Below are 20710 nucleotides of genomic sequence, written 5' to 3'. Positions count from 1 at the left end.
CAAATCTAGTTGGAAGGGCAAAGAGTGAATGTTGAAGAGCACCAGGAGGGTCAAGGGCAGTCAAGGCTGGAATAAACTTTGTCAATAAGGCTTTCTCGAGTGACTGGAAACTAGAAGATGTATCAGGGACTGTACGTGTTACATACAACCAACGGCTAAATAGTCCATGAGTAAAACATGTATAAGCAGCATGAGGTTGGGAGATAGTGATGGAGGACAGTGTATTAACTTCAGAAACCCACTGGCTAATCTTATCAAAAGTAAATCTTTCCACATACTCAGAGGTGCCAACTGGAGCACCAAGGTGAGGTCTGCCATCAGATGTAACATTTACAGCTGAGTCATGAAACAGTTCCTTACCAATAGAGCAAAATTGAGTCTTAGTAACAAGCCATGTCTTCTTTGCATTGGGGAAGTAACCAAAGCTAGGGCCCAGTGAGGAAACTTGGTCCCACCACATACGAAGAGCAGAAATTTTACCACAGGCAGCAGCATCATCTGCATACCACACCTGAGTGACAGATGCAGTGAGTTTCTGAATTAAAGGTACAGTGGCTAGAGCATAAAATGGCATTGCAAGCGGGTCACCTTGAGTTGCTCCTTCCTCAGAGTAGAGAACACCACCATGAACAAAGAGGCAAGCAGGGTGTCGGTAAGTATTTATTAGAATGGTGGAAAATGATGGACAGAGACGCTGGATGTTGTACAAAGCCACGGCTCTGTTAAGAGAGTTGAAAGCATTAGTAGCGTCAATTAGTAGCATGCCCTCAGTATCATCATCATTAAAAGCTTTCCTCATAGCATTAACAGCAGCTTCCCCTCCTGATGGTTGTCCTGCACACAGTTGCAAAGAGCCAGCAGCAAACTGAACATCTTCACCAATCACACACAAAACAACTTTAGCAATAATACGTCTAACTATTTCACCAATGCCAATAGGTCGGACACCTGGTTTCTTGTCTAAAGCTATCAGCCGACAAGCCATCAGGGGGAAATCATCACAGGATCAACAAACATGGTACACAAATGACGGGCTAATAAAGCAATGGAAGAACAAAGTTGATCCGAAGCAGAGCGGAAGGAGGAACACAGTCTTCGCCAACTGTGAGCATCAATTCCAGAAGGCCCAGCAGCACCTGAAGTTCGCAGGGCAGCAGCTTTTATAGCTGGACCATCCAATGCATCAAAGATAACAGGATGCTTAGGATTTGTAGTAACACTGTCAGGTAGTAAAGCTTCATAATGTAATGGGGTAGCAGCAGGATGCTTTGACTTGAGAATATCATATACTTTCCCAGATCCAGATATGGTATCATCTAAACGCAGAACTCCTCCTCTCCCGGGATCAGAGGCTAACAGCTGCATAGCAGCTGCAGTCTTACCTGAGAACATCAACTTAGCAAAGGACTGTGATAATGAATTATTACTAGAAGCACGATTGTTGGTCTTAAGACGATTTTGAATAGCTCTGCCTTCTAGAATCAGCTTATTCAGATTGCCATCACTCCACAAAAGCATTCGTCGTTCAAGACAAGATATGTGGTCTTTTGATTTTGAAGTACGTGTTGGCTTCTGAGTCACTAAGATGCAAAATGTGAAAGCAGCCTTCAAAGCAATGGACTCCAAACTGGATCCCTCCCCAGCTGAACGAAAGAGTCTGGCCAGCTCCAGCACAAATTTTTTACCAACGTTTCCAGAAGGTATTTTAAAATTGTTGTTTCTCCAGTGAACAACTTCACTATAACTTGCTTCAAGCGAATGACTGAAAGTGTCTGAGTCAACAGATCCCCAGTTAAATACAGAACTAGATGAAGGCTCAAAGTCCGGTAGGGAACAGCATTGGTCTTGAGTAGAACTATCAATGTTTTCAGATATTGAAATAGGTAGGGAAGAAACGTCAGTCGACTTGATATCAATAGCATTATTTAAGTCCGCTGGTAGTGACGCTTGAGTCGTATCGGCTAAAGCACTGGCAGTACTCATTTTTGCTGGTCGTTTCCGTTTCCGCTTTCCGTTTCCTATAATTCCACTTACCCTTTTCGGAGCTGTTTTGGTAGTATGCTTAATAATGACAATTTTGATATCAATCTAAAGTACCATCAACAGAAACCATATAATATATTTTTTTCTTTCCTTTAGTTGTAATCATGATTAATAATGAACATCTGTTGCACTTTGGTGTTTATTAGCTACATGGTTGGGCTAGCGTTGTTGTTGCTGTCATTTAATTTTTATTTGATATGCTGACTTTTCCAGTAGTGTATGACAACATAAAATCTTTCTGCCTAACTGCACACAATGTTGACAAGGATTGGTGATGATAGTAGTTAAAGTTTCATGATACATGCATGCAGGTAGCCAAGGCCATTGAATTGATTAACAAAAATTGCTACATTTTGTTTACCATGAGCACACTCATGAATGAGTATTTTAAAATGGTATACTACTGAACTGGAATTTATATTAGAGCAGATTACAGTGGCGGATCCAGGATGGGGCATTTGGGGCAAATGCCCCCCCCCCCCCCCCCCCCCCCTTCAAGAAATTGCATACAAGATCGAGATACTCTAATAGAGCAGTCAATTACTCTAATAAAGCAGTCACAATGTTCATGAGGCAGTGTAGCTTACCTATGAAGCTATAAATAGGATTTTATTTTACATAACAGACGTGATATATTTGGTAAGGATAACTAGCTATTATTGCCGTGACCTTTTTTTTTTTTTTTTTTGGTCTTCAACTGGTTTTCAGCAAGTTTTTTTTGGTCTTCAACTGTTTTTCCAGAAAGGTGCCCCCCCTCTTTCCAAACTCTGGATCCGCCCCTGGATTAGCTGCATCATATAATATAAAGCAAAAATGCTGCTGGCAATATTATAATAATTATATATATCAAGAGAGAGAGAGAAACAAACAGGTTCTCAGGACTAGCTATAAATTTTGCCAAATCTAAACCACGGCAGCTGGGTGTTTAAACAAATCAACAAAAACTTTTAAAAGATTTTATATACGAAATGGTACAGCCAGGAAATAGTGATGCCATAATTGGCTACTTGATATGATGAATTTCATATATTGCTAGCTCAAAGGACTAAGATATATAAATTGTGCAAGTGCAAGGCCTTCCCAACTACACTATAGCAAGCAAAGCAACTGTTTTAACCATACTCTTTTATACAACGAAAAGGAAAGTGCATCTACAATCAGTCTTCTCAGTTGAAGAGCACAGGGTAGGAATTACTGACAACTTCCATTCCATTCTTAGGATAATGTAAAAGCTAACACACAATTCTAACAAGTGCTGCCTGTAAAAGAGTACACTTGTCTGAAGGAGCTAACAGTTGTTAGTTATTGGTAAGTAGAAAATTGCATTGAATCAAAAAATGCATTTCATAAAACATAACGGATTCTACAAATGCACTGTGAAGATAAAACAGGGTTTATGGTCAACAATTCTTGGCCGAAAATGTAAATTTTGGTGATTTGTTGTATATACTAGCATGCTAAATGCTGACTTTTGCAATGTAAATGCTAAATGCTGACTTTTGCAATGTAAGCTCTTGTGCTAAAAGCCAGTGCTGTTATAGGGAACCTTCCTTTTACCTTATACAGTTATCTGTATTTGTATGAAAATTGATAACCAAATGAATCTAGACCATCATTTAAAGAAATTTATATCATTTTAATACAGCTTCTCATTTAAGTATCAGTTAGCAATATACAAAACTAGATAATTTTGTATACTGTATAAAATTATACTAAGCAAAAATAAAACATTTGCTCACCCACTTGCTGCTACTGTGTACATGTATGCAAAACCCAGGATAACAATGAACAGCAGCTGCAGTTCCAGTCGAATCATAGTACTGCTCAGTGTGTACTTACTTCAATACTGCATGCTCTGAATATAGCAGTATTTGTACTACTTTGTGTAGCTAAATATTACTACCACAATTGGCTTTGAGGTTGGATATTCATTTTATCATTACTTTGTTGATGCTTAATTTCTGTAGCTATTTTGTAGCCTATAGCACACAAGCAAATATTATTGTTTATTGTAATATTTGTTATTAAATCTCTGAAAATTTGTCACATTTCATTTCTCAAAAGAGAACGATATGATTATTTCACAGGTAATACGATTGGCGTCTTCACATCACGAATACCCTTCTTCATTATATTTTCATCATAATTATTACTTTATATCATGTCACATCTGCACTGAAATCAAAAGAGAAGTGTTATAGTATCCAATTTTCTAGACCGCTATTCCTTGTAGCAATCACCCACTTCTCTACTATATTATCCATAACATGTTATCTAGTATATGTGTGCAAAAAATTTCAAGGCTGTGTACTTTGACAGCATCTTAACCTAGCAGTGAATATTATACAAAGCTACATGAAATATTATTATAAAGCATCATAAAAATATCTTTCTAATATTCAACTAAACAGATTACCAGCAGACACAACAGGTAGCATAACATCGTATGTGTTCATGAAACTTGTGCAGAACTGAAATCTCTAAACACCAGAAAAATTTAATTTGCAAATATTACCAGCTGCTGGAAGTGGACAAATGATGTAAACAGCAAAAATATTTTAATGTATATAGCGGAGCATGCTAGCCAGCAGAAAACGTTTTGTGTATAGTAGTAAGGTGGCAATTTCCCTGCACTATGCACACAGTGGCTAATGGTTCACTCTTGCATTACCAATAGTGCAATCTGATTGATGTTAATTGTTTTTTGTAACACACTACAAATATTGAATGCTAGAGGTAACAGAACCTTCCTCTTTATGCAAAGGGGCGAGACCATGCAATAACTACAGCACTTCAATTAATCTTGTTAATAATATGTGACCAAATTTCGGAAAATCACCCTTATGGTCATGCCTACAATTTTTGAAAATAGCATGGTACTATCTATAGCAGAAAATACTTTTCAATTATTTCTGGAATATTTCTTGCAATTCAAGGAATCTATGGTTTTATTCCACCATTCAAAGGGTTTGAATTTAACTTAACTTATAATGTATTTCAGAACTAAATATTTAATGTGTCGAATGCGCCCATAAGGGTGATCTTCCAAAATTCAGTCACATATATGTCTGGAACCTAACATGCACACCTCTTCAGTTCCCGGTGCACATTTTCCACTCATATCTATCTTGGGAATTCATTTTAAAATCTCTCCAGCTCATGTACAAAGATCTCAACTTTACGATCAACCACCAAACATCTTCCACCAGGTCTAGACATGCCAGTACAAATGGTGTCATCAGTCTCCACAAGGATTCTAACATTCCAGCACCTACTAGAAGGAAATTAGAACTACCAAGGTGATTTCCTAGTGCAAAGTTGATACACACACCAAGGGCTCGCAACACCACTGTAGTGCATTTCACTAGGTAACCAGAATAGAAACCACATGACAGATTGCACCAGAGTATATAATAATGATTTTAGCTATAACAAAAATAACTGTGACTGCAGCCACACATCCTTTCATATTTTACGGTATGCATGGACATAATAGTTAAATGATTGAACAAGTCTTGTTGCTCTTCTAGGAAACATTGCGTCCGAAAAATACCCCAGATGCTCTACAAAGGACCAGACTATACCACCCTCATCGTTTTATTCTACCAAACTCATCCACCTATTCACACCAACAGAGTTTTTTCTCCAGATCAATTAAGGATTGGAACAACTTACCATCTACCATAATTGAGTGCAATAATATTGACTCTTTACCAGCAAAACTGCAAACATTGTATGGAACTTGATATTAACTGTAATTTTTGTAACTACATAATGTGGCTAAATTCATTTTGTGATTGCTTTCTTTTTTCCTGGACACATATCAGCTGTGCTGTCTGCTCAGTAATAATAATGATAAAGGACAATATGTATTTTGTCTGAAAAATTCATAACACTTGTCTGGTTGTGCAAGAAATGGGAGTAGCTAGCTGCAAAAGAGCCTTGACAGAGACACAGGTTTCATAGATATACTAACCACAGGTATATGGGTTTACTACAACGTTGAAGCCGGGTCACTATACTGCTGACCCGGATGACCCACTGACCCGGATAGCAATCCGGGTCAGACTCGGATGTGACCCGGATGTGACCCGGATTAATTAAAGCCGAGACGTGTTTCGGCTAGTCTCGGGTGAGCGAACGAGTCTACATTTTGAGCGTTCGATTCGTGTTGAGTAAATATTGCAACTTCAGCCTAGCTGTAGGTTGACGACCAAAAAAAAAAAAAAAAAAAGGTCTTCACCTACTGACAATAGCTACCCCTCACCATAGATACCCTCAGTTTCGTGCTACATACTGCACTTACTAACAAATAGGCGTGGCTGAGCATATGTTGGTAATGCGATAAGTGGGCGTGGCTCACGAAAGAGCTACGGGATAGCGTTTATAAGTTCCACGTCGTCAAGCGAACAATTTCGTTTCTCACGTGATCCAATCCGGGTCAGACCCGGATAAATTGTAAACCGGGTCAGACCCGGATGACCCGGAGAAAATGTGACCCGGATGACCCGACCCGGTTTCAACGCTGGTTTACTATATATACACAGATCAATTATAGTTTGTTCACGTTGAGCTGAATCCTGAAAAACAGCTAAAAATTAAAAATGTATTTTTTCTCAACAGAGTTAACATTTCGGCCAACCAGATGATTATTGGTAACAGCAAAGGTGTCAACAGCAGACATGTACGGTTTGGCTCCATTACAAGTTCAGGAAATGACTGTAATGGACAATGTACTTATATGGCTTCCCCATAGGAAATGTATTGTGAAAATTTTGATTGGTCGTAAATATTATGTCAAACATTTGAACAAAAAGATTTCAAAATATTTTAGCGGATCAAGCAGTACCACAAATGAGCCAAATTTCAAGATCATGTGTAATTACATCCATGAGTTATTACATGTTTTTGAGGATTCAGCTCAACGTGAACGTACTATAATAGGGTTGGCAATGAAAAAATCAACCCCCTGTGGATTAACTTGTAACTCAGGGAATGGAGCCTATCAATGGTCTAGTTTTAAACAATGGGTTCAATAGAGACCAAATGCCTTCCGTTTGGGATAGCTACGCTGTAAAAAATTAGTAGTGAATTGCTCTGCCACAATACTCACTACTTTTAGTAGTGACGTTCACTACTTTTTGTAGTGAACGTCACTACTTGGTGGTCAATGTAGTGACGTTCACTACAAACTTAGTAGTGAACGTCACTACACAAAAGTAGTGAGTATTGTGGCAGACATTAGTAGTGACGTTCACTAGTTTGTTTTTACTGTGCATAGCTGTGTTGTAAGGTTTGACTGATTTTGGCTCATATTCATAAAAATGGGCAGAAACATCTAGAATGTTGTCCAGTGCTTTTTTGGGTTATTGGGTGAGGTGCTCTACAAAATACACTTGCTTATAAGGTGATTCGCTGTACCGAGGCTTCAATTCTCCCCGGGCTAAAACGGTGTTTGACGCCGGGTCTGCAACCCACTGAAACTCACATAACGAAGTCCAAGGTTGGTTTACAAACTCCCAGGCACCTTTTTGGATCTTATTAAGTGGAGCTTTATAGTGTTCACATGCCAACACAAGCTGATACTCTCGCTCACGCCTCGGATCACGCTTAGTCTGGCGCGGCCGCCCCATCGCAAACAGGAAGGGTCTGGGGACTCTAGCATTGTGTACTTGTGCGAACTTACCGAAAACTGGTGCGTCCAATCAAATCGCTTGCCTGCTCATTTAGTGACGTAGATATCATATATTACAAATATGCTATGCAAAATTCTAACTAGCTTAGCTAACTACCGTAGATATCCGTTTTGGCTAACTTGATAGGCGACAAAATATGGCTTTTGTTTTGCTTGTCTCGAGTCTTGTTCAATTAGAACAACTTATTGTGAAGGAATAAGGATGGCATATTTTAAAAGTACGTTAAGTAGTCTTGTAAGTTAGAAGCGGTAAGTTTTTTTGAGCCGGTTCCCTGGACGTGACTCGACTGAATATTGCAATGACTAACGATAATGATTCTAATTACGGAAAACCACGTTTCTCCCACTAATTACATTCCATTCGCACAAGTACACAATGCTAGAGTTACCAGACCCTTCCTGTTTGCGAAGGGGCGGCCGCGCCAGACTAGATCACGCTATGATTTCAAACTCGCAACATCCATTTCCTCAAGAATACGCTTCTGATTTCAATAATATAATGACCACTAAGTAATCTACCATTCATGGAAACATTGAAGCGCGCTAAACTACTACCCATTTTTATTTAAAAACCTGAAAAGTCAGTCGTGGAAAATTTAAATGCGCGCTAAGAAAACAGCAAGGGGAATCACCGTATATTATATTATTACCCTATTCGGTTTTGATTTAGACTTGGGTAGGATTGATCACTCAGGGTTGGAGGAGAAATTATAGAGGTTGGTTTTTACATTGCCAACCCTAGCCTCACGTGGGCCAGACTCTAGATCGATTTTCCAGGGGCGCTTATAATTAAAATTAAGAAGCGCCACCAGGGACTGGTCTAAATTGTTGAGCCACTGTCGAAGCCATCCTTGAAGAGCCTTGCTCAAAACAAGTCATATTCTTCTCTATTATTAGAGTTCGTGAACGGTCGAAAACGAAAATAACCAGTTGCGCACAGGAGTCCCACGTTGGATATGCATAATGCTACCAATGAACAGGCAAACCCATTGCTGGGTAAATTATGTCTTAGCATACGCCGTGACCGGGGAGAAGGCAAGAATTCAGTATGAAAAAAAGACTCAGTAGTGTGAGAAAAAAAGACGTGTGAACCGCACTTCTCACCATGACGCCCGCCGATAAACAAGTAAACTATGTAGCTAGCCATGATGCTTATATCCTTGGGAGCACTAATATGGAACAAAGAATTGTATTCCTCTTGCTTTGGGAAACATGACTAATGGTATCAAGGATTACTTTGCTGTACCACTGACCTATATTCCTTGGGAGTTGGTGTAGTGTTATAGCGAATTCTTGTTATGCCAGGGCTCAAGTAACTTGATACATATGCCTACATGAGCAGTTCTATTTCCTCAAGCCATCAGGGAATGGAATGCCCTACCCCCATATATGTTACTAGTATTTTTAAACATTGTTAATTTAAAAATGAAGTAGGGATCTAGTAGAGAAACAAGAGATGAATGATGGTGTTACAGCAAAGCTCAGTGGAAAAGCCCCTACTTTGGCATTGAGCAAAATTATAGCTAATGTGCCAAAGTAGGGACTTTCCCATTGAGCTATGCTGTAATACCATCATTCATTTCTTGTTTCACTACTTTTTATTGCATAGATCCCCACTTCATTTTTAAATTAACAATTTTTAAAAATACTAGTTTGTTTAGTTTTTTGTTGTAGCTAGTTACAGCTTATTAAAGTACATAAAATTGAAAGCACATAGGCCCGTAGTAGCGTGCATAGCTTAAGCCACTCCAAATAAATTCTTTGTTTCCTGTCCACCGCCCGCATCTGGTTACTGTTAGCTCTAAATATTCCATTATTCCATATTCTTCCATTATTTTCCAGTTATTCTTGCATACTGATAGGCTCAGTAAAAGCCATCTTGAAACAGTGTCAGCTCACGTGTCAGCAGTGCTATCAAGTCAGTACAAACTACTATTTTGCAACTTAAAAGGAAGGAACAAGTTTAAGCATGCTTTTATGCAGCTTTTTATGGTTGTGACCGGCAAATAATGGCTTGAAAAGCTGCCAATCTTATAATGACAATGGACCGCCCACCCGCATGCAAATATGCTTGAGTCCAGGATAGGAAACAGAGAATTTATTTGGAGTAACCTTACCTTTGATCGTAGTAGCAGTGGTGCTCAGGTCTGTAATCTGTCTCAATACGATGGTCCACGTTCTATTCACCCCAGCCAGGAGTTGTTCAAACGAACAGCTGCAGGCCCTTTCAGTTGTCTGAAGCTTAATCACGACTAACAGGATGAAGTAATACAATTTCCACTCGAGGACTATCCAGTCACATGAATCACTTGCTGATCTCACTATCTGGCACTGAGTAGCTGATTCAGTGTGTTCAGAGGAGCAAGCTGTCGAGTATCAGTCCGTCTTAAAATCTCTTTACCGATTACAGTCCAGGTGTTGGCAAAAGTTGAAGTGAAAACTCAGCAGTCTTTATGTTTCACGTGCAACACTTGAAATTATAAGTGCCCCACTCTCAGTAGACCGAGGATGCATAAATTATGGGTGTTTGTTTTCATCCGGTCAAAGCAATAGTACGCAATGGATCTGTCTTCACTGGATTCACCTTTGTATGTAGTGAAGAAAGGTGATACAAACAAGGAAAAACTTACCAAAAATCAATTGCCCTATTCACAGCAAACAAGTTTCACTTCCGTATGTGTTATTTTGCTTGTAAGTTGCAAATGTTTTAGTAAGTGCCTTTCTGCTGAAACTTTCCCAGAGCAAACACTTGCGTATGTGAATTATAAATATTTAATTTGACATATGAGCAATTGCATCAGGTATTCACAGATACAATCACATTTGCCCAAGGTTGTATAGATTAGTATCTCCAAATCAAATGACCTAACATTTGTAAATATCATGCATGTCATGGATTTTCTAGTTCTTTCAATTAGCTACTTCAGTGACTGTGAAATCTTCATCCTCAAAACTTAATGATCACCAGAATTACCTCTATTCTATGTCTCAGTGAATATCAAGAAAATTAATCATGAAAATATGCTAATCTGCAAAAAATTGAATACCTACCAGGGGCATAGCCAATATTTTTTTGAAGGGTGTTCGAATTTAAAGTGGAGTATCTTAAGGGAAGGCCTGGGTGCTTCCCCTAGACCATGTTTGGATGAAGATGATACATACACAAAATGTGCCCTTAGGCAGTAACATTAAAAGGTGTTGTCTGTTCATCTAACTAGCTAATACCTACACACTGCTGTTTATGCAGCTTATAGTAGCTATAAACCTATACTATGATCTTCACTTCCAAAGAGCATACTGACAGCCAACTTCAATCTCCTAACACATGGAAGCCCTCCACACTCAAGTCACTTAGTTGGCAATACTTCTTTCCAGCTATACATTATTCTTGGCCAAGAAATTAAGTGAAGTGATCAGCCGAGATAGCAGTGGTTCAGTGGTTGAGGATGCAGGTGTTAGGTATGGAAATCTTTGGTTCGAACTCTGGTCATGATCAGTTCATTTATTCGACATTTTTATGCACTTTTTTTCCCCTCAGTGACTGCTCTATTAGAGTATCTCGATCCTATGATTTTACACTTGCTGGATATTTGCTTTATAACTTTGTAGCTGTAAGTCTGTTGCTGTGATAACCATCAAAAGGCACTCCTATGATGATCAGCCTATGTACACACAAATTTTCAAGTTATTCCTCTACTCGATTTACGCTGTAGCCGTGACAAAAGTTTCATATTTTTTCACATGAATAAACGCTCATAACTCCTTGGATATTTTTCAGATTCACAGCATAGTTGGTACGCAACTGTACCTTTATACGCTTTTCACGTGTGCCAAATATCAATACAATGGAGTTCCAAGTAGAGCTGTACCGATAATCGGATCGGCCATTATATCGGTTGCCGATATGGGAAAATATAGCCATATCGGTAATCAGTATGGCAAAAATAATAACCGATGTACTTACCGATTTTCTCTATTTAATGTTCATTAATTGATTGTTGTAGAAAGTTATGACTTCAGCTCCGTGTAACTCGCCAGTTTCACCGGTACTGTTGTTAGGCATTCCAGTATCCGAGATTTTTTTAATAAAAAAATTCTCCGTATATTCCCCAATAGAACCCTGGCACAAAATGACAACTCGTGTTTAACTTGGGATTGCTCCGTCGTCCGAGCTCCAATGAGGGTGAAAATCGCTGTGGGGTTTGTCCACACGCTGATCATCATGAAAATCTTAGTTTTATCGTGCGCGTTACATATAAGTAAGTTTTGTGTTGTTTTGTAATCTTTTCAAGCCTTGTAATGTATGTAGAATACTTTAAAACTTTAAAAAACGTACGGTCGGGTGAAAGGTAGTCACTGGTGCTTACTTTAAAGTGCGTAGTTACTTCGCTCGGGTTAGCGATTTTCAGCTTCAGAGCAATTTTCTGATGGTTGTGTTATCAGCTCAAAAGTATAAACCACTTCAAAGTCGGCATAACAATGCCATAATTGAAACCACAACTCCACCTTAGGTATTGTTGCATCATTGTGGCACCTCCACTTTAGTTGTTTACCTTTATAAGTTGATAGCTTGATGTTTTTACCAACTTGAGATAGCCACTTGCCTATGGGCATACACCATTGTATTGAGAAGTGTGCAGTAGGTGAAACATATTTGCTCACCACAAAGCATACAAAGATTGCTGAGATCCGATAAGACCTGAAGTTACTCTCATTACATGTACAAACTTGCAGCTAGAAGCAACTGCAGTTTCAAGATAGTCCAGATTGCTATATAGATGGCTTCCTGATTCAATTGTGCCATTTTCCCCTGTAAAATGTATGGGGAGAACTGGAGAAAAAATGTACCTTTTTTCAGTTTTTAAGCACTGTGCATGCCAAAGTAGCTAATTCCAACCCGACAAACTATATATTTCTGAGATCAGCAATCAATACTCTATCAATTGAGCATATAAAAAGCCCGTTTTTCCAAAATTTTAAGATCAGTCTGGAATGCCTACTGTTGTTAAACGATTCACAGTCGCCACCATCGTGTGATGAATCGCCTACGTCGTCACCAAATTCATGCTATGATTCAGTCTCCTTCTGTGTCAAACGATTCTCTTTTCATGAATACTTCAACTTCATCTTCAACTGCTTCAGTAACTCCACATTCACATAGTAAAAGAACCTTGAGAAAGCTCCAACCAGCATGGCGCTCACCTGTATGGAAATTTTTCTCCGTTGCGGAAGACACCAAGTTTGCTGAGTGCAACAAGTGTAAAGATCTTGTTGCTCGTGGTGGAGACAACATGAAGAGCTTCAACACTAGTAATTTGGTACAACACCTAAAGTCTAAGCATTCTGAAGAGTATAGCAAGTTTTTAAAATTGAAACAAGAGAAGGAGATGGAAAGAGCAGACATAAAAAAGAAAAAGTCTCAGGGAAAATCCATGTCTGGATTACGCCAGCTAACACTCCAAAGAAAAGATGATCAGTCACCATGGGTTTTAGAGCTCATGCAATTCATAAAAAACTGGGAGAAATGATAGCGATAGATAGTCAACCAATATACATTGTTGAGGATCCAGGGTTTATTAGTTTTGTCAAAAGCCTTGAGCCTCGGTACAAGATTCCAAGCAGGAAATATTTCACTGAGAAAGTATTTCCTAAGATAATCAAAGGGGTTAAAGTTGTGGTAGACAAAATTTTGCATAGTCCAAATGTTAAACATTACAGCTTTACCACAGATATTTGGAGCACCAATACTGCTTACAGGTGTCTACTAAGTATGACAGCTCACTGGATGTCTGATGGTTTTGAAAGGATGTCAGCTGTATCACATGTTACTTTACTGGAGGAATCACACACTGGAAATTACATATGTGAAAAATTTTGTCAGATGCTTTTGACCTGGGGGATTAACAAAGAAAATGTACATATTGTACTCCGTGACAATGCATCTAACATGGGGAGGGCGATGACAGATGCAAATTTGTGTAGTTATGGCTGTTTCGCACATAGTTTGCAATTGGTCGTAAATGATGGGGTGTTGTCTCAACGTGTTGTGTCTGATTTATTGGCTGTCTGTAGAAGCATAGTAGGACACTTCAGGAGGTCTGCTGTAGCTTATGATGAGTTAAAGAAAATCCAGCAGCAACTTGACATTCCAGAATATAATCTCAAACAAGACGAGCCAACAAGATGGAACTCTTCCCTCTACATGCTACAATCTGTAGTTGAGCAAAAAATGTCACTTGCTGCTTATGGATCAGATGGTTCTATCCCTGTTCTTACATCAACCCAGTTAGATATAGCCAACAAGGTTATAGATATTTTATCACCAGTAGAAGAAATTACTCGAACCATTTCAGAAGACGAGGCATGTATATCTGTCATTATCCTATGGTTAGGATATTAAGAAAGACACTTGAACAATCTGGCGAAGACAGAGGTGTACATTCCATGAAGTCTGCTAGAGTCATTACAGAAGAGGTTTTATGACATTGAAGAGACAGATTTTCTGGTATTATCCACTATGTTAGATCCTCGATATAAAGACAAAATTTTTAGTTCAACAAATTCTCATGAAAGTACTAAGGACCTACTTGAAGATGTTTACAAATTCCAAACTTGTGAAAGTGATGTGCAAGAGCCAGCTCCACAAAAGACCTGCTACTGATAATGAAAGCAAGATATGAGGTTGTCTAAATGACATACTCACAGAGTCAATTGCTTCAGTAGATACAAGTGCACTTACTGAAATTGATAAATATCTTTTTGAACCATTGATTTATTTAAAGAAGGGAGATCCATACAAGTGGTGGAAACTTAACAATGTGTGTTATCCTGTACTTTCTCAATTAGCCAGAAGATATCTCAGTGCTCCACCCACAAGTGTCCCCTCGGAACGATTGTTTTCAGGAGCAGGTGCCATTTATGATGACAAACGAAGTTGCCTAAAGCCAGAGTTTATGGAAGATTTGCTGTTGATAAAGTACAACTTTCCCACTGTTGGTAACTGTTATCAGGTTTAGCAAACTTTAAACACAACTGACTTGTTATGTATTTGTATTAATCACTTACTTGTACTTGACTATTTGGTTTTAAGTGATGACATTTCACATGTTTAACAGTATTGTCAACATTGTCGAGTTACTTATAATTAATGAAATAAATCTTTGATACTTTTCTCAATATCGGATCGGCCATTACATATCCGCTTTCTGAAACACACACACATCGGTTATCAGGAATGCTTTAAACCACACATCGGTACAGCTCTAGTTCCAAGTTTGTGTTTTATAGCAATTTTTGCAAAGTGTGCGAAAAGAAATTGAACCCCCCCAGGGCCGGTGGAAGCTCTTAGTGGCTGTTTGGCAAAAAAAAAGAGCAAAATGCCCCTCTAGGGGGTCTGGGCATGCCCCCCCCCAAGGAAAATTTCCAATTGTTAGTGTTTGTAAACCACATTCTGAAGTAATTTTAGCACTTCAATAAAAGAGTTGATTTTAAGATATTGCTTCATACATACAATGACTTTTGTAACTTCCCTACTGTCACACTACTTTTCTATATATTGTAAAGTCTAATTTCGTTTATACAATTGATCAGGTTTTTACAGGCATTGCCTTCTTACCTGTACTCCCAATAATAATAATAACCTACCTCTCAGCAGAGCTGGAAGAACATCCACCGCACTGGTCATCACATGCTTCGATCATTAGATGCACGAATATAATAGAGGACAAACAAGTGGTAACGTGAAGTTGGCTGCACATCCTTTTACTGCATTAAAGGTTAGAATGGTTGGTGTCTATAAATTAGCGCATGTCATGATGATGTAACTACTATACGGAGCTACCTTATTAGTGTGTAGCTAGCTATATTAGCTTAGCTAGGCATGCGCTCACATGACTGGCTTTGGCTGTGAAAATCTGCTATGGCAGTGGCCGTAGTGCTTCCACTGGCTCTGCCCCCGTAGCCTCCTACAGCAAAGAAAGAAAAAAAATTAACAAAACTTTGGCCACTCCTATCTCGGAAACGGTTAGGGAGATTTCCTTCAAATTTGGTATGAGGCGCCTACCTGGTGGGTACCTCTTAAGTGAAACTAGTTCCAATCGAACAAGGGATCATGGAGCTACAAAGGTGTGAAAATTGCATTTTCTTTCTTCCTGTAAATATACTCAAAGTGTGGTGCGCCGGCTTCTTGGCCGCATGACACACTACCGTGTGTGTTGATAGTGTAATTTTTGGTTGATATATACATTGATTACTTACACAGGGGTGGATTAAATTAAAGTTGGTGAGTACTGCACAAACCAAAAAAAAAAACACTTGATTTGTTGTGTCTCTAAAAGGGCCTAATTTATTCCATGGACTGGACTGGAATGGACTGGGCTCGTGGACCGAGCTGGAAACAGCTTTTAAACAATAATCCAGGAATTATCCGTCTCTTGCAACACTGGAGACACTACTATCAAGCTACAACTGCTGCTGCTGGCTCTTCCTTACAAGTCATGACACTAGCGCATACACTAATTAATTAGAATACACTTACGATACATGCCATACTAGCAGTGATACAGCGTGATAAAGGCTATTCTTTTAGCATAGATGTTTTCCTTTGTTGCTTTAGCACTAGTGTTAACAGCTATAGAGATGAGCTAGTAATTATTCTTAGCAGGTAACTAGGTGGCACCACCAGGCAAGGTGATGGAGCTATGCAAATAATCTGGCTCATCACTACAACCCCAACGCTAGTGTTAAGTGCTGAAGCAACAAAAAACAACACTTGCAACAAACCAGACTTTCTGATGAGGGTCTTGTCTGAGATACTTCCAGGATAAAGATCTGACACAAATGTCATTGCTCCAGATGGTGATATTCCTATCAAACCATTATAAGTATTATTATTTTTATATATATACTTGTAATATGTCAGTTTTTGTAATTCTGTGATGGCAGGTTGTTCAACAAAGATTTCTGTGGCATCCATAATAATTCTTGTGCATGGATATTCTCTTTAAAGTTTTTAGGCATATGTGACCGGATCTGCGAAAACAGGACACAATCGCATTTTTTCCGAATTCCTGTTATTGAATATTTATAATCTATGTAGCCAAGTGTACCCACTGGCAAAATTTCAGGTTCATATGCCAAACACTCTGGGAGTTACAGCCCTACAAAGTAGCAACAACAGAAAAATTGATTTGTACAGCAAGTATAGACGGGTTGCCTATTTAGGGCGTGTCCCTTGTGTAACGCAAGAAAACGCGACTTTCCGTTTTACGCATGATTACAATGTTGGTCAAGAAGTCAACAAAAAACCCATTTTTTAAAATAGTTTGACAAACGTTTTTGGTTCTTCAAAGGTACAAGATGAGTTAAAATCATCCAGTCTATCATTCTAAGTAGTAGCAAAGTCTTACAAAGAATGTTTTCAGCGAGTTTTATCGCTTTCCAAAAACCCGAGATTGAGAGAAAATCATCTTCTCGTTCAGCCTTCACCTTACACGCTGGATATGTTATAGCTCGAACCTTTCTCTATAACATACTTTTTGTTCTGAAGGCTGGCTAACTCTTGCTTGCTAAAGTTCACCGAAACGTTCATTTTCTCCAATAGCCGTAATACATTTTTGACTTAGCGAACTCGGAAAGTATGTGGAAAATTTACGGTAAAACGACCACGCCTTAAAAAGGCAACCCGTCTTATATAGACGGGTTGCCTTTTTAAGGCGTGGTCGTTTTACCGTAAATTTTCCACATACTTTCCGAGTTCGCTAAGTCAAAAATGTATTACGGCTATTGGAGAAAATGAACGTTTCGGTGAACTTTACAGGCGCTTACAAAAATGGTTGTAACTTACCAACGGATTGAGGAACAGAGCTACACGTTTCACCATCGTGTTCGCCATGAACAAGGGAATAAATTACTGGGTAAGTTTTACCTTTACTTGCCCTTCTTCACTGCATACAAAGGCGAATTCATAAAGAAAAATCGATCGCATACGATCGCTTCGACATGACGTAAACAAATGCTCATAACTTACGTGTCCTTGGGTCTACAGCAACGAAACAAAGATTTTCCAACTCCTCTTGAGCAGACGAATAGGTATCCAGGTTTTTATTGTTAGTCCCTTCCTTCACTAAAAAAGAGGGGTTAAAAATTTACGGAATTTTTCAATAATACGCAAGTATTTCACCCAATGTATTCAATGCTTTATACTGTAAATTTAGGCTTGTGCAATTATGTCCCTTTTTCGCAGATCCGTTCACATATTAGGTGACACAGGTTCCTTTGGAGGCCAGAGTGGAATGATTTCAAACTGAAAAAATGGAAAATTAATCCAGGTGTTGAAGATCCTGGAAACAGTAGGCTGTGATATACCAAGCCGATTTGCTAAGTCTTGTTCAAATAGACCCAATTTAAATGTACTAACACAAGAAAAAATTCATTAAACAGTGAAAGTGCTCGTGGTCTTCCTTTGTTTGTCTTCTTATCATTCTCAGTAGATGTGCTACCCCTATAGTTCAGTTTGTTAACACATACCAAGAAATTAAAACTAACCATTAACAAGTGAAGTGTAATAATGATGAGAATCCAGTGTAGAAATTAACTTTACTATTATCATCCAGAACATTCTCCAGCTGAAAAAAATTGTTTTAATGTAATGTTTGGCAAGCTTTCTCTGATTCTTGTAGTTTTCTGTTTGTTTCTGATAAGGTTTCCTATAGTGTTTGAAGATCTTGGCATGTTAGATCAGTATTCACTCCAATGTCACTATATTTAACTTCTTTGGGTTTTAATACATTCTTTTTTTTTGTAATTAATGGGTGGCGAACAATTGGTCTGTGTGGTGGTGGCACTGTGACTCTGGTTGGCAATTCTGGTACCTTTAAACTGAGTTGGATATTCATTCTTGTGCAAGCATCTTTTTGCATTTTTAAAATGATCACTGCAAATTCTGGTGGAAGTGTTAATAGGTAAGTCAGACCTACATATTTTGTTTACCCATACTTTCAGCAGTTTTCTGTTGTGCAGTGGTAAATCAAAATAGCTGCAAAATTTAGTAGTGAATTGCTCTGCCACAATACTCACTACTTTTTGCAGTGAACGTCACTACTTGGTGGTCAATGTAGTGACGTCCACTACAAAATTAGTAGTGAACGTCACTACACAAAAATAGTGAGTATTGTGGCAGCTATTAGTAGTGACGTTCACTACATTTAGTAGTGACGTTCACTAGTTTGTTTTTACTGTGTGATGTTGGTCTCACGGGTTGACCTGTTGCTACAATCAGGAACAGCACAGGAATTAACCATAACTCTCTATAGGTATCCAGGAGCAGTAGTAGAAACTATATCTTCAGCTGAATACTGGGTAGCTGTTATGTCTTGCTACACAATAGCTATGCCAGTTAAAATGTTCAGTGTGAGCCGCTATGCAACTTGCCAAATTAGTCACTATGCCACTTGCCAACAAATTAGTCAGCTGGTGTTCTAATTACAACCTTGTTCAAAACTGCTGTTCAGTACAAGCAAAGCAGGGTATTTGATAAGGCAATATGGCACTCCATTGGCCCAATGTGAACACAAAATGACCCACACAACTCACGACTTCTGCTCCAATTTTCTCAGCACTAGTTTAGCTTTGTGGCTAATACACATCAAACATAAACTGATTGGCCCAGTGGTATACTACTGGTGGAGCAGTAGATGCCTGGGATGGGCTAGTTTGGCTCAGAGTCAAAACACTTATCAAAAACCCTGAAGCAAAGTACTACCAACTACATGAAAACACTGTTAGCTACACTTCGACAACAAAACACTATATGTGATTTGTGGTGTTGTAGTTAACTGTAACTAAAACTAAAAGTACTTTTAGTAAGACAAATATTTATTAGTTAACTAAAACTACAACTAAAAGCAAATCCATATTATAACTAAAACTAAATCTATAACTAAAAAGAATTGGAAAAGGTTACTAAAACTATAACTAAAACATTTTCTTATGTACAGCTAAAACTATAACTAAAACTAAATTGTTTTTAGAAATTTTACTAACTATAACTAAAAGATTCACATTTTAACTAAAACTATAACTAAAACTAAAATAATAAAGGGAATATAACCATAACTAAATCAATAACTAAAAGAAATTAAGAAAAATTACTATAACTAAAACTATAAGTAAACCAAAATTATTGACGAACTTAAACTGACTATGACTATAACTAAAACTAAAAGCCCTTACTAAAACAACGCTAGTGATTAACACCCATGCCCTCTGCATGTATTTTCTAATTACGCTTTTTAATAAATGAATATGTGCCATTTCCAATCTGATTATTGGTACAATTCTAGTATAGTGTGTCCACAAATATCCTGTTGTAGGCCCACTTACGTAATTGTACATGCATAATTATTTCATGAGAAAAGACTTAACTCTGCATGTCAGGCTTACTGAAGCACATTTATTGTCATGATCCCTATTTACCAGCTTATTGAATTGTTAACATTTTACTACACCTACACAATTTTAGTAGATATCAAGTTTTATGACAAGGTTCTGACTCTGTGTTTTCAGGCTTTAGCTTTTCCAACTGTCTCCAGTGGGATATGATGAATTGATCAACAGTCACAGCCAAGCAGGAATAATGGTTAATGATACTGTCACTATTAATGTTCGGTGATGTTAAAATCCTTCTGTCCTAGGTCATCCCGAAGATTACATGGCTTTTATTCAGCTAGTCACCAGTCCTCTGCAATTTTTGAATACTGGACTATTTCCATTACAGCTGGTACGCAGTAGCTACAGTATTAGCCTATTCACAGTAAAAACAAACTAGTGAAGGTCACTATTAAATGTAGTGAACGTCACTACTAATGTCTGCCACAATACTCACTGTTTTTGTGTAGTGACGTTCACTACTAATTTTGTAGTGAACCTCACTACCATGTAGTGACATTCACTACTATGTAGTGAGGGTTACTA

At 38.3% G+C, this 20710-nt stretch overlaps 2 protein-coding genes across 2 annotated transcripts in view; one reads left to right on the top strand and one right to left on the bottom strand.

Moving 5' to 3' along the window:
* The window catches only part of LOC136246911 (hemicentin-1-like), a 31438-nt gene extending 27523 nt beyond the window's left edge, over window positions 1-3915 (bottom strand). The window contains exon 1 of the mRNA XM_066038506.1: window positions 3783-3915. Coding sequence (XP_065894578.1) covers window positions 3783-3859 — 77 coding nt within the window. The 5' untranslated portion in view covers window positions 3860-3915. The remainder of the gene's footprint in view (window positions 1-3782) is intronic.
* A 9347-nt stretch (window positions 3916-13262) lies between these two features.
* On the top strand, window positions 13263-14754 carry LOC136247945 (zinc finger BED domain-containing protein 4-like). The gene is made up of 3 exons (XM_066039764.1): window positions 13263-14125; window positions 14189-14358; window positions 14444-14754. The coding sequence occupies exons 1-3, from the start codon at window positions 13263-13265 to the stop codon at window positions 14752-14754; spliced, it is 1344 nt and encodes a 447-aa protein (XP_065895836.1).
* The last annotated feature ends 5956 nt before the right edge of the window (window positions 14755-20710 follow it).

The sequence above is a fragment of the Dysidea avara genome, chromosome 2, assembly GCF_963678975.1.
Source record: "Dysidea avara chromosome 2, odDysAvar1.4, whole genome shotgun sequence".
In the NCBI taxonomy this organism is placed as follows: Eukaryota; Metazoa; Porifera; class Demospongiae; order Dictyoceratida; family Dysideidae; genus Dysidea; species Dysidea avara.
The sequence above is the reverse complement of the archived record's forward strand: the minus strand, read 5'-3'. Positions and strand labels throughout refer to the sequence as shown.